The 12888-nt window shown below is 34.6% G+C and overlaps 1 protein-coding gene across 3 annotated transcripts in view; it reads left to right on the forward strand.

The window, feature by feature from the left end:
• Nucleotides 1-12488, forward strand: part of PTEN (phosphatase and tensin homolog) — a 102913-nt gene extending 90425 nt beyond the window's left edge. For all 3 annotated transcript variants that reach the window (XM_074382534.1, XM_074382533.1, XM_074382535.1), the window contains 2 exons: nucleotides 1145-1369; nucleotides 5913-12488. In XM_074382534.1, the coding sequence (XP_074238635.1) occupies nucleotides 1145-1369; nucleotides 5913-6098 (411 nt within the window). In that variant the 3' untranslated portion in view covers nucleotides 6099-12488. The remainder of the gene's footprint in view (nucleotides 1-1144; nucleotides 1370-5912) is intronic.
• The last annotated feature ends 400 nt before the right edge of the window (nucleotides 12489-12888 follow it).

The raw sequence follows: 12888 nt of genomic DNA on the forward strand, positions 1-12888 counted from the left end.
TTTTTTTTTAAGAAGATATTATCTTATTAGTAAGTGATTTTTTTAAGAACAGACATTTTATAACATAAAAATAAATTAGTGGTACTCTTCCCTTCCCCTCATATTTATTTTTAAAGTATTCAAGCATATATTGTCATGTAAGAAAATGGAGCTTCTTGGCCGGGTGCAGTGGCTCATGCCTGTAATCCCAGCACTTTGGGAGGCTGAGGCATGAGGATTACCTGAGGTCAGGAGTTTGAGACCTGGCCAACATGGCGCAAAACCCTGTTTCTACTAAAAATAAAAAATTAAGCTGTGCAGATGGCTCATGCCTGTAATCCCAGCACTTTGGGAGGCCAAGGTGGGCAGGTCACAAGGTCAGGAGATCGAGACCATCCTGGTTAATTAACATGGTGAAACCCCATCTCTACTAAAAATACAAAAAATTAGCTGGGCATAGTGGGACATTCCTGTAATCCCAGCTAATCGGGAGGCTGAGGCAGGAGAATTGCTTGAAACCTGAGGTAGAGGTTGCAGTGAGCCAAGATTGAGCCGTTGCAGTGAGCCAAGATTGCGCTATTGCACTGCAGCTAGGACAATAAGAGCGAAACTCCATCTAAAAAAAAAAAAACAAAAAACGAAAAAACAATGGAGCCTCTCATGTTTGTATTGCTGTAGGGATAAACATGTATTTGCCATGCATCATCAGGCAAGTTGCACTTACCTTCCAAGAACTTTTGTTAAGGTAAACCTTGGAATATTTAGCTCATTTGAAATTCAGAAAAAATTAAATCCATATCTGAATTTTGTTTATATGTATGTACACATAAACCAAAACATTTTTAAAGCTAGTATTAGATTAAAAAAGAGGTTTTTTGCTTAAAATTTTAAGACAAAAGTAATTTGTCTTAGATCTTGTGAGATTATATTTTTGATTTAAAATTTAAGTGACGAAAAATCATGTAAACAAAAATGCAAGAGAAAACTCAGATTGCCATATAATAGTCTTAGTGTTTACCTTTTTTGAATATATCAAATGAGAGTGTATTTTGTTGACTTGTTGGCAAATGTTCAACATAGGTAACATATTTTTTTAAAGAGTAAAATATTAAAATAAATGTCATTTTCTTTCTCTTTGTTTTCTTCTTCTTTTTTTTTTTTTTAGGACAAAATGTTTCACTTTTGGGTAAATACATTCTTCATACCAGGACCAGAGGAAACCTCAGAAAAAGTAGAAAATGGAAGTCTGTGTGATCAAGAAATTGATAGCATTTGCAGTATAGAACGTGCAGATAATGACAAGGAATATCTAGTACTTACTTTAACAAAAAATGATCTGGACAAAGCAAATAAAGACAAAGCCAACCGATACTTTTCTCCAAATTTTAAGGTCAGTTAATTAAACATTTTGTAGGGGTTGATGATTTGTGTATATGTGATGCGTGTTTAATTCTAGGTGTACAGCTGATAGAGAACTTGCTTGACGAGTTCTTAAATTATGTATTATTTAGAAGCAGTGTTTATGTAGCAGTAACATGAAAGCTTTTAATAAAATACGTGGTATACACAGAGTCAGAAAAGCTGCATTTTTCCTTTTCCCAATTCATTGTTGTCGTTTGGTGAAATCTGAGGCAAAGGTACAGGACGGGGTTTAAATGACTGGGATATGAAGTAGGAATGGAAGAGGAAAGAAATGGATGGAAACTCAGTCATTTGGGAATGATTCATATGGAAGTTTTTACTGCTTCCACTCCTGTCTCCCTTCCAGTTTATTCTCAACCCCTATAAGTGGCCTTAAAAGTAGACTTAATTATGTCACTTCTGTTTTCACTTTATAAAGACCTTGTGTTTTTTGTTTTTTTACCATGACCTACAAGAACTAGCATAATTTAGCACAGGCCTACCTCCTACAACAGCCCTAGTCACCTTCTCTCCTTGCTTCTTGAGATTCAGACATACTGGTCTCTCTTCAGTTCTTCAAAATGCTAACTTCTGCCTCTAATCTTTCCAGTTCTTTTCCTTCTCCCTGGACCTTTCTGTCCCAGCCTTTTCCCTGACCTTCGCATAGCTATCTTCATGTTTCCAGCCTTAGCTTCAATCTCATTCTCTGAAGGCCTCTGATTGTCCTCCCCTGTTATGCTTCTTTAAATATTCTATTTCCTTATTTTGTGTCTTAGAATTATTTGATTTGTCTCATTTTTGTCTATATGTGATATGTATATTTGTACATAGGTATACATATCTACTTATAGACAAGAATTCTTCAAATTAAAAAACTCTGATTTGTAAAACATTCCCAAATGGTTATTGGCCATTTTTTAATTCCGCTTTCCTATTTCTTATTCTACCTGATTTCCCCCTGTCCATTCACCATACCCTTTTCTTTCTCTTTTTTACTCTCTCTTAATTTTTCATTCAGTTTTTATAACATCTAACAAATCTAACTATAGCTTCTGAGTATTAAGAATATTGCTAGTAGGGCCGGGCGCGGTGGCTCAAGCCTGTAATCCCAGCACTTTGGGAGGCCGAGGCGGGTGGATCACGAGGTCGAGAGATCGAGACCATCCTGGTCAACATGGTGAAACCCCGCCTCTACTAAAAAATACAAAAGATTAGCTGGGCATGGTGGCGCTTGCCTGTAATCCCAGCTACTCAGGAATCTGTGGCAGGAGAATTGCTTGAACCCAGGAGGCGGAGGTTGCGGTGAGCCGAGATCGTGCCATTGCACTCCAGCCTGGGTAACAAGAGCGAAACTCAGTCTCAAAAAAAAAAAAAAAGAATATTGCTAGTAATATTTTGCCTGTAATCCTAGCACTTTGGGAGGCTGAGGCGGGTGGATCACTTGAGGCCAAGAGTTTAAAAGGCCAGTATGGTGAAACCCTGTCTGTACTAAAAACACAAACCTTAGCTGGGTGTGGTGTCCCACACCTGTAATCACAGCTACTTGGGAGGCTGAGGCATGAGAGTCACCTGAGCCTGGGAGGCAGAGGTTGCAGTGAGCTGAGATCATGCCCCTGCACGTCAGCCTGGGTGACAGAGTGAGACTCTGTCTCCCGCCCCCCCAAAAAAATGTGCTATTACTAGCAATTTTTATAGTAATACATAAAAAATTGCTATTACTAACAAATTGCTATTACTAGTAATTTTTTTAAAAATTGCTATTACTAGCAATTTTAATAGTAATACTTAAAAAACAATAATGGGGCCCCTACATGTTTTAAGTGAAAATGGATCTAATATTAAATGCCTTTAGCTCTTAAATTTCTTCTAAGTGTTGAGAAGTTTCCCTTTTTAAAAATAATTTTAATATATATAATTGTACATGTTTATGGGATACAGAGTGATATTTTTATGTATGCAGTGTGTGATGATCAAATCAGGGTAATTAGCATATGGATCACCTCAAACATTTGTCATTTCTTTGTGTTGGGAACATTCAAAATTCTATCTTCTAGCTATTTGAAAATATACAATAAATTATTGTTGACTAGTTACAGTTCTGTAGAACACTATAATTTATTCCTCCTATCTGTAATTTTGTATCTTTTAACCAACGTCTTCCTATCCTCCCCTCTCCCTCCCTTCCAAGCTTCTAATAACCATACTCCTATGAGCTCAACTTTTTGAGCTCCCATATATGAGTGAGAACATGCAGTATTTATCTTTCTGTACCTGACTGATTTTACTTAACATCATTTCCTCCACGATAGACATTCTCTTTAAAATCTACAGGTTTCCTTTGTTTTCTCTAAATCTGCATTTTGCTCAACCATTAACCTTTAAACTGTCTTTTCCTTCTAGTTTGTTTTCTGTTTTAATATTGCAAGATGTTTTATATTTGTGATTACAAATAAAAACTCTTATTAGTAAACAAATACAATGTCATATAGTGGTAAGTGCTATAAAAATAGAGACAGAATAGAGTAATCTTGGTTTGTGTGTGTTTTTTTATTTTTATCTAGGGTGATTAGAGAAGGCCCAACCAAGCAGATAATATTTAAGCAGAGCCTAAATCATATGAGCGAGTTATGCAGATATCTGGGAAAAGAGGGAAGAGTAGAGATGCAAAAGCCTTTAGGCAAGAATGAGCTTGGTATATTTGAAAAGTGGATAAGTCATTTTGACTAAAACAGAGTAGACAAGAAAACTAGTCCACGTCTAAAGATACTTGTGTGTGTTCAGCATAGGAAGGATATAATCTGAATTTTGTGTTTAATATTCCCTGTGTTCATGCTTTCAAAGTACAGATGAGTGATTTCATTATTATGAAAGCTGAGAGATAGTTGAGACACTTGAATAGTTTAGTAAAGGTGAGAGATGATGTTTTCTTCTTGTTGCCCCTCGCTGCTTTGAATAGTGGCAATGAAAGGTAACAAGAAGCTGTCAGATTAACTAAAAGGATTTACTGATGGAGTGGATGTTGGTTGTAAGAGAAGAATTGATAATGACTCTTGTATAATAGGGGAGGGGCTGTCAATACAATATAATGAAGAAGGGATTTGAAGTCAGATCTGATTTACATCTCAAATCCACTACCTACTATTTATAGATATGTGGCCTTTAACAAGTTCCCTAACCTTTCTGGGCCTTAGCTATCTCTCCTTGAAAACAGAAATACCTAACATGTGGGGTTATTTTGGCAGTTATTTTCACTATGCATGTAAAAGCCCTTGGCTCTGTTTAGACCACTTTATGAGGTTACTGTCCCTCTCCTTCCTCCCTTTAGGTGAAGTTTTTAGGGCTCATGAATTCTAAATATCAGTGTTGATCAGTAGTTTGTGTTTGTGTAGTGTTGTTTATATCAAAAAATACATTGAAGTCAGCACAGTTGGTCACGCCTAAAATCCCAACACTGCGAGGCCAAAGCAGGCAGATCACCTGAACTAAGGAGTTTGAGACCAGCCTGGGTAACATGGTGAAACTCTGTCCTTACAAAAAAATACAAAAAGTAAACTAGCTGGGGGTGATGGCATGCACCCATAGTCCCAGGTACTTGGGAGGCTGAGATGGGAGGGTTACTTGAGCCTGGGAGTTTGAGGCTGCAGTGAGCTGTGAAGGTGCCACTGCATTCTAGCCTGGGTGACAGAGCAAGACCCTGTCTCAAAAGAAAGAAAGAGAAAAAGAAAGAAAAGAGAAAAGAAAAAAAAAAAAAAAGGGAAGGAAAGGAAGGAAGGAAGGAAAAGAAAAAAGAGAGGGAAGGAAGGAATTGATTTTTAGATAGCTAGTAAGAGAAACATTCTTTTTGAACTTAACCATTTGTGAATTGAATTTTATAACTGAAAGGCTATATTATATAAACTATTGATAGCTTTCAATCTTCATTTGTTTTGTAGAATTATTTAGTTAATGTTTGCAACTTATATTCCTTAAAAAATAAATTGAGTCCAGGCACAGTGGCTCACATCTGTAATCGTACCACTTTGGTGGCTGAAGCAGGTGGATTGCCGGAGCTTAGGAGGTTGAGGCCAGTGTGGGCAACATGGTGAAACCCCATCTCTACTAAAATACAAAAAATTAGCTGGGTATGGTGGTTCACACCTGTAGTCCCAGCTGTTCAGGAGGCTGAGGCACGAGAATTGCCTGAAGCCAGGAGGTAGAGGTTGCAGTGAGCCAAGATCATGCAATTGTACTCCAGCCTGGGCAACAGAGCAAGACCCTGTTTCCAGAATTAAAAACAAATAAATAAATAATATTAACATCCTGATAGCTTATCAGGATGTTAATTTCGGTACCTAGCAAGAAAGAAAATGTTGAATATCTTAATAAGAAGATCATTTAAAAGGCCTCTTAAAGATCATGTTTGTTATAGTGCTTAAAAATTGTGTTTATCTGCAAAATGGAATTTAAAAGTTAATCTGTTAAAAATGTATTTCCCTAAATAATTTAAGACGAGTCATATTTATGGATTTTCATTTTAAATTTTCTTTCTCTAGGTGAAGCTGTACTTCACAAAAACAGTAGAGGAGCCGTCAAATCCAGAGGCTAGCAGTTCAACTTCTGTAACACCAGATGTTAGTGACAATGAACCTGATCATTATAGATATTCTGACACCACTGACTCTGATCCAGAGAATGAACCTTTTGATGAAGATCAGCATACACAAATTACAAAAGTCTGAATTTTTTTTTATCAAGAGGGATAAAACACCATGAAAACAAACTTGAATAAACTGAAAATGGACCTTTTTTTTTTTTTTTTAATGGCAATAGGACATTGTGTCAGATTACCAGTTATAGGAACAATTCTCTTCCTGACCAATCTTGTTTTACCCTATACATCCACAGGGTTTTGACAACTTGTTGTCCAGTTGAAAAAAGGTTGTGTAGCTGTGTCATGTATATACCTTTTTGTGTCAAAAGGACATTTAAAATTCAATTAGAATTAATAAAAATGGCACTTTCCCATTTTATTCCAGTTTTATAAAAAGTGGAGACAGACTGATGTGTATACGTAGGAATTTTTTCCTTTTGTGTTCTGTCACCAACTGAAGTGGCTAAAGAGCTTTGTGATATACTGGTTCACATCCTACCCCTTTGCACTTGTGGCAACAGATAAGTTTGCAGTTGGCTAAGAGAAGTTTCCAAAGGGTTTTGCTACATTCTAATGCATGTATTCAGGTTAGGAGATTGGAGGGAATGCTCAGAAAGGAAATACATTTTATGCTGGACTCTGGACCATATACCATCTCCAGCTATTGACACACACCTTTCTTTAGCATACTACAGTTATTAATCTGGACATTCAAGGAATTGGCCGCTGTCACTGCTTGTTGTTTGCGCATTTTTTAAAAAGCATATTGGTGCTAGAAAAGGCAGCTAAAGGAAGTGAATCTGTATTGGGGTACAGGAATGAACCTTATGCAACATCTTAAGATCCACAAATGAAGGTATATAAAAATGTCATAAGAAACACAGCAACAATGACTTAACCATATAAATGTGGAGGCTATCAACAAAGAATGGGCTTGAAACGTAAAAATTGACAATGATTTATTAAATATGTTTTCTCAGTTGTAATGACTGCTCCATCTCCTGTGTAATCAAGGCCAGTGCTAAAAGTCAGATGCTATTAGTACCTACATCAGTCAACAACTTACACTTATTAGTTTCCAATCATATACCTGCTGTGGATGCTTCATGTGCTGCCTGCAAGCTTTTTTTCTCATTAAATATGAAATATTTTGTAATGCTGCACAGAAAATTTCAATTTGAGATTCTACAGTAAGTGTTTTTTTCTTTGAAGATTTATGATGCACTTATTCAATCCAATAGCTGTCAGCCGTTCCACCCTTTTGACCTTACACATTCTATTACGATGAGTTTTGCAGTTTTGCACATTTTTTAAATGTCATTAACTGTTAGGGAATTTTACTTGAATACTGAATACATATAATGTTTATGTTAAAAAGGACATTTGTGTTAAGAAATCAGAGTTGCAGTAAACTTTCAACACTGTACAAAAAAAAAGACATTTGATTTTTCAGTAGAAATTGTCCTACATGTGCTTTACTGGTTTGCTATTGAAAGAATAGGGGTTTTTTTAATGTGCAGTGTTGAATCATTTCTTCATAATGCTACCCCAAGTTGGGACTAGGGCTTCAATTTCACTTCTTAAAAAATATCATCATATATTTGATATGCCCAGACTGCATACGATTTTAAGTGGAGTACAACTACTATTGTAAAGCTAATGTGAAGATACTATTAAAAAGGATTTTTTTCCAGAAATTTGTTGTCTTCAAATTATACCTTCACCTTGACATTTGAATATCCAGCCATTATATTTCTTAATGGTATAAAATTTCATTTTCAATAACTTATTGGTGCTGAAATTGTTCACTAGCTGTGGTCTGACCTAGTTAATTTACAAATACAGATTGAATAGAACCTACTAGAGAAGCATTTATAGAGTTTGATGGCAAATAGATTAGGCAGAACTTCATCTAAAATATTCTTAGTAAATAATGTTGACATGTTTTCCATACCTCGTCAGTTTCATGCAAAAATTTTTACATTTTTAACAAAGCTCTTAGGATTTACACATTTATATTTAAACGTTGGTATATATTGATTGATTGCTCATAAGTTAAATTGGTAAAGTTAGAGACAACTATTCCTAACACTTCACCATTAAAATTTATATGCCACCTTGTCTTTCATAAAAACAAAGTTGTTACCTAAAATGAAAATTGATGTTTTGAAGATAGTTATTAATACTATTTTTTGTTACAATTTTGGGCACTGCATATTAAAACATAACTTTTATTGTTCCAATATGTAACATGGAGGGCGAGGTCATAAATAATGACATTATAATGGGCTTTTGCACTGTTATTATTTTTCCTTTGGAATGTGAAGGTCTGAATGAGGGTTTTGATTTTGAATGTTTCAATGTTTTTGAGAAGCCTTGCTTACATTTTATGGTGTAGTCATTGGAAATGGAAAAATGGCATTATATATATTATATATATAAATATATATTATACATACTCTCCTTACTTTATTTCAGTTACCATCCCCATAGAGTTTGACAAGAATTGCTATGACTGAAAGGTTTTCGAGTCCTAATTAAAACTTTATTTATGACAGTATTCATAATTAGCCTGAAATGCATTCTGTAGGTAATCTCTGAGTTTCTGGAATGTTTTCTTAGACTTTTTGGATGTGCAGCAGCTTACATGTCTGAAGTTACTTGAAGGCATCACTTTTAAGAAAGCTTACAATTGGGCCCTGTACCATCCCAAGTCCTTTGTAGCTCCTCTTGAACATGTTTCCCATACTTTTGAAAAAGGATAGTTGAATAAATAGCATCACCATTCTTTGCTGTGGCACAGGTTATAAACTTAAGTGGAGTTTACTGGCAGCATCAAATGTTTCAGCTTTAAAAAATAAAAGTAGGGTACAAGTTAAATGTTTAGTTCTAGAAATTTTGTGCAATATGTTCATAACGATGGCTGTGGTTGCCACAAAGTGCCTCGTTTACCTTTAAATACTGTTAATGTGTCATGCATGCAGATGGAAGGGGTGGAACTGTGCACTAACGTGGGGGCTTTAACTGTAGTGTTTGGCAGAGTTGCCTTCTACCTGCCAGTTCAAAAGTTCAACCTGTTTTCATATAGAATATATATACTAAAAAATTTCAGTCTGTTAAACAGCCTTACTCTGATTCAGCCTCTTCAGATACTCTTGTGCTGTGCAGCAGTGGCTCTGTGTGTAAATGCTATGCACTGAGGATACACAAAAATACCAATATGATGTGTACAGGATAATGCCTCATACCAATCAGATGTCCATTTGTTATTGTGTTTGTTAACAACCCTTTATCTCTTAGTGTTATAAACTCCACTTAAAACTGATTAAAGTCTCATTCTTGTCATTGTGTGGGTGTTTTATTAAATGAGAATTTATAATTCAAATTGCTTAAATCCATTGAACTTTTAATTAATGGGCAGCCAAATGTGAATAAAAAGTTTTCAATTTTTCTTCCTGCTGCCCTTCAAAGCCTACTATTAAAAAAGCATGGCCTTTGTTAGCTTAGGAATAGAGTATCTGTCTACTCATGTTTAGGAAAAGCATTTACTTCTAGGGCTTTAATCATCACTTCATAAATTGTATAAGCACATTAAATAGCATTCTAGTCCTGAAAAAGTTCAAGATTCTTGGAAAATTGTGCATATTTTTGTTTTATTAAGCCAGTTGTTTGAAGATAATTCCCCAGAATGGATTTGCTACTTTAGATTTCAATTGTGTGGCTTTTCTTTATAATTCTATACTCTGCCATTAGCATATGGAAAAACTTCATCAACTCATCATGACTTGTGCCATATAAAAATTGGTATTTCAGAATAATCTGAAGGACTTTTTGTACTTGAATTTAACCATGTTTCTAATATTCTTAAAAACTTGAAGACTAAAGCATATCCTTTCAGCAAAGCATAGTAAGGTAATAAGTGAAAGTGTAGTTTGTACAAGTGTTTAAAAAATAGACTTAATGTTACAGTGGGATTAACTTTCACGTTTACATTTTCTCCATGTGATTTTTTAAAAAATGAAAAATGTGCAATAATGTAAAATATGAAGTGTATGTGTACACACATTTTTAGGTATCTTAGGTATACATATGGTTGAAAACTACTGGAGTCTAAAATTATAAGAAGATATTTTGGTGATGTTTGAAAAATAGAAATGTGCTAGTTTTGTTTTTATATCATGTCCTCAGTAAGTTGTAGTATGAGCTGGCTTGGTTCAGTAAATGCCATCACCATTTCCATTGAGAATTTAAAACTCACCAGTGTTTAATATGCAGGCTTCCAAAGGCTTATGAAAAAAATCAAGACCCTTAAATCTAGTTATTTTGCTGCTAATATGAAACTCTTAGTTCTTTTATTTTTGCCAGATAATTAGATCTAAAGCTATTTTTGCCAGATAATACATCTAAAGCTTAGTCTTAAATGGCTTGAGTATAGCTTATGATTAGCAGTGCTGTTGCCAGTGCAGAGAAATGTTTGTGAATGGAAACAAGAATATTCAGTCCAAACTGTTCTAAGGACAGTACCTGAAAACTAGGAAAACAGAATGATGGAAAAAAACTTTTAAAGATGAAATGTTGGAGCTGACTTTCCTATAGAATTAATTATATGTAGCTATAGAGAGGCTAATGATTGTCGCTTACCAGTTTTTGAGAGCAAGTTATTTTATGACCATAATCTTGCTATTTTTCCATCTTTCAAGAGATCTTCCTTTAATACATATATTGGAATGTGGGTGGCCAGTCAGACAAATTCATGTTGGTTGGTAGCTTTAAAAAGATTGTAATGTGAAGACAAGAAAGGACAAAATAGTTTGCTTTGGTGGTAGTACTCTGGTTCTTAAGCTAGATATTTTGAGACTACTTCCCCATCACAACAACAGTAAAATAATCACTCATAATCCTACCACCAGGAGACATAGCCATTATTAATATATTAGTGACTATACAATCATTTTTTCTGTATATCCATGTATATTTTTAAAACATGAAATGTATACTGTAAATAATCTCAAAGCCTTTTAGCTTAGTATATCTGTCATGGATTTGTAGGATGTTCCATTCATCAGAAAATGGACTGTGATTTGATTACTTTCTAATGCCACAGATGCAGATTACATGCAGTTATTGAAAGTCCTTTCCACTTCAGTGGGTTAATCGTGAATGTTTAAATAGTGTTGGTATTAAGATGATACATCTGTAAGTAAATAAAAGTAACATTTGTTTAGCACAGACAAGCCTAATACATTGTAGACGTTTCTCTTCATAAAGCATCTTAAACATTTCCATTTGGAATTCCAGGTTAAATAGAATGTGTGAAACACTGTATTAGTAAACTTCATCACCTTTCCACTTCCTTATAGTTTGAACTTTTCAGCTTTTGTAGTTCCCAAACAGTTGCTCAATTTAGAGCAAATCAACACCTGCCCCCCTCCAAAAAAAAAGGCTACTGTTGGCTTATTAGTTGTCTTTAAATTCAAATGCTCATGTGACTTTTATCACATCAAAAAATATTTCATTAATGGTTCACGTTTAGCTCTGAAACTTACTGTCTTTAGTAATTATGATGGGCTTATAAAATCATGCAACTCTTTTTAACAGTTATTTGAGAGTTTTGGTGAAAAGTATTTAGCTGAGGGCAGTATATAACTTATAAATCAATCTATTGATATTTTAAAAACTTTTACGTATAAGTAAACTGCCATATTTGAGCATAACTACATTTAAAAATAAAGCTGCATATTTTTAAATCAAGTGTTTAACAAGGATTTATATTTTTTATTTTTTTAAATTAAAAATAATTTATATTTCCTCTGTTGCATGCGGTTTCTCATCTGTCCTTATAATGGTTAGAGATTTTATTTGTGTGGAATGGAGCAAGACTTGTAGTCATAGTTCTAGTGTTTCAGTTTGCCAAGTCTGTTTGCTGCAGTGAAATTCATCAAATGTTTGTGTGTTTTTCTGTAGCCTATCATTTATTGGCTTTTTTTAAATGTACATCTTTAGGATTTTCTGCCTACTCTATCTAGTTGTCCAAATGATACCCTTTCAGTTTCTATTTTCTTTTTCCATTAAATTGCCATCATGTCCTCATGTGCAGTTTTAAGTGTGTGTGTGTGTGTGTGTGTGTGTGTGTGTGTGTGTGTGTGAATTTGATTTTCAAGAATGCTAGACTTCCAATTTGAGAGATTAAATAATTCAGGCAAACATTTTTCATTGGAATTGCACAGTTCATTGTAATGAAAATGTTAATCCTGGATGACCTTTGACATACAGTAATGAATCTTGGATATTAATGAATTTGTTAGTAGCATCTTGATGTGTGCTTTTATAAGTTATTTTCAAAGTTGTGCATTAAACCAAAGTTGGCATACTGGAAGTGTTTATGAGTACCATTTGGCTACTGATGGACAAAAAATGGAAATGCCTTCCTATGGAGAGTATTTTTCCTTAAAAAAATTAAAAAGGTTAATTATTTTGACTGTTTGGTTTTAAACTTTTTATTCATCCAACAAATATCAAGTCCCTGCTGTATATACAGGTTTGGAATACATTAGTATTCAAAACAAACACACACTGTCCCTGCCCTTGAAGAGTTTACAGAAGAGGAAACATAATTTACAAAAATAATTGTAAAATGTGACACAAGCTGTGAAGAGAGGTGCATGTGATAATGATTATCAAACATTATGCTCCCCCAGATTTCCACCGCCTTGCAGTTGAATGAGGCCTATGTAACTAGTTCATTGTAATGTAATACAGAAAGTAGTGTGACACTCTGCTTTCTGTAAGGGTAATGAAAAACTTTACTGTACCATCCAGTTTCTCTCTTCTCTTACTACTCTGATTAGGGATTTTGCTTGTTCTAGATGGTGTAGCGC

Source organism: Saimiri boliviensis, chromosome 12, assembly GCF_048565385.1.
Source record: "Saimiri boliviensis isolate mSaiBol1 chromosome 12, mSaiBol1.pri, whole genome shotgun sequence".
Lineage (NCBI taxonomy): Eukaryota > Metazoa > Chordata > Mammalia > Primates > Cebidae > Saimiri > Saimiri boliviensis.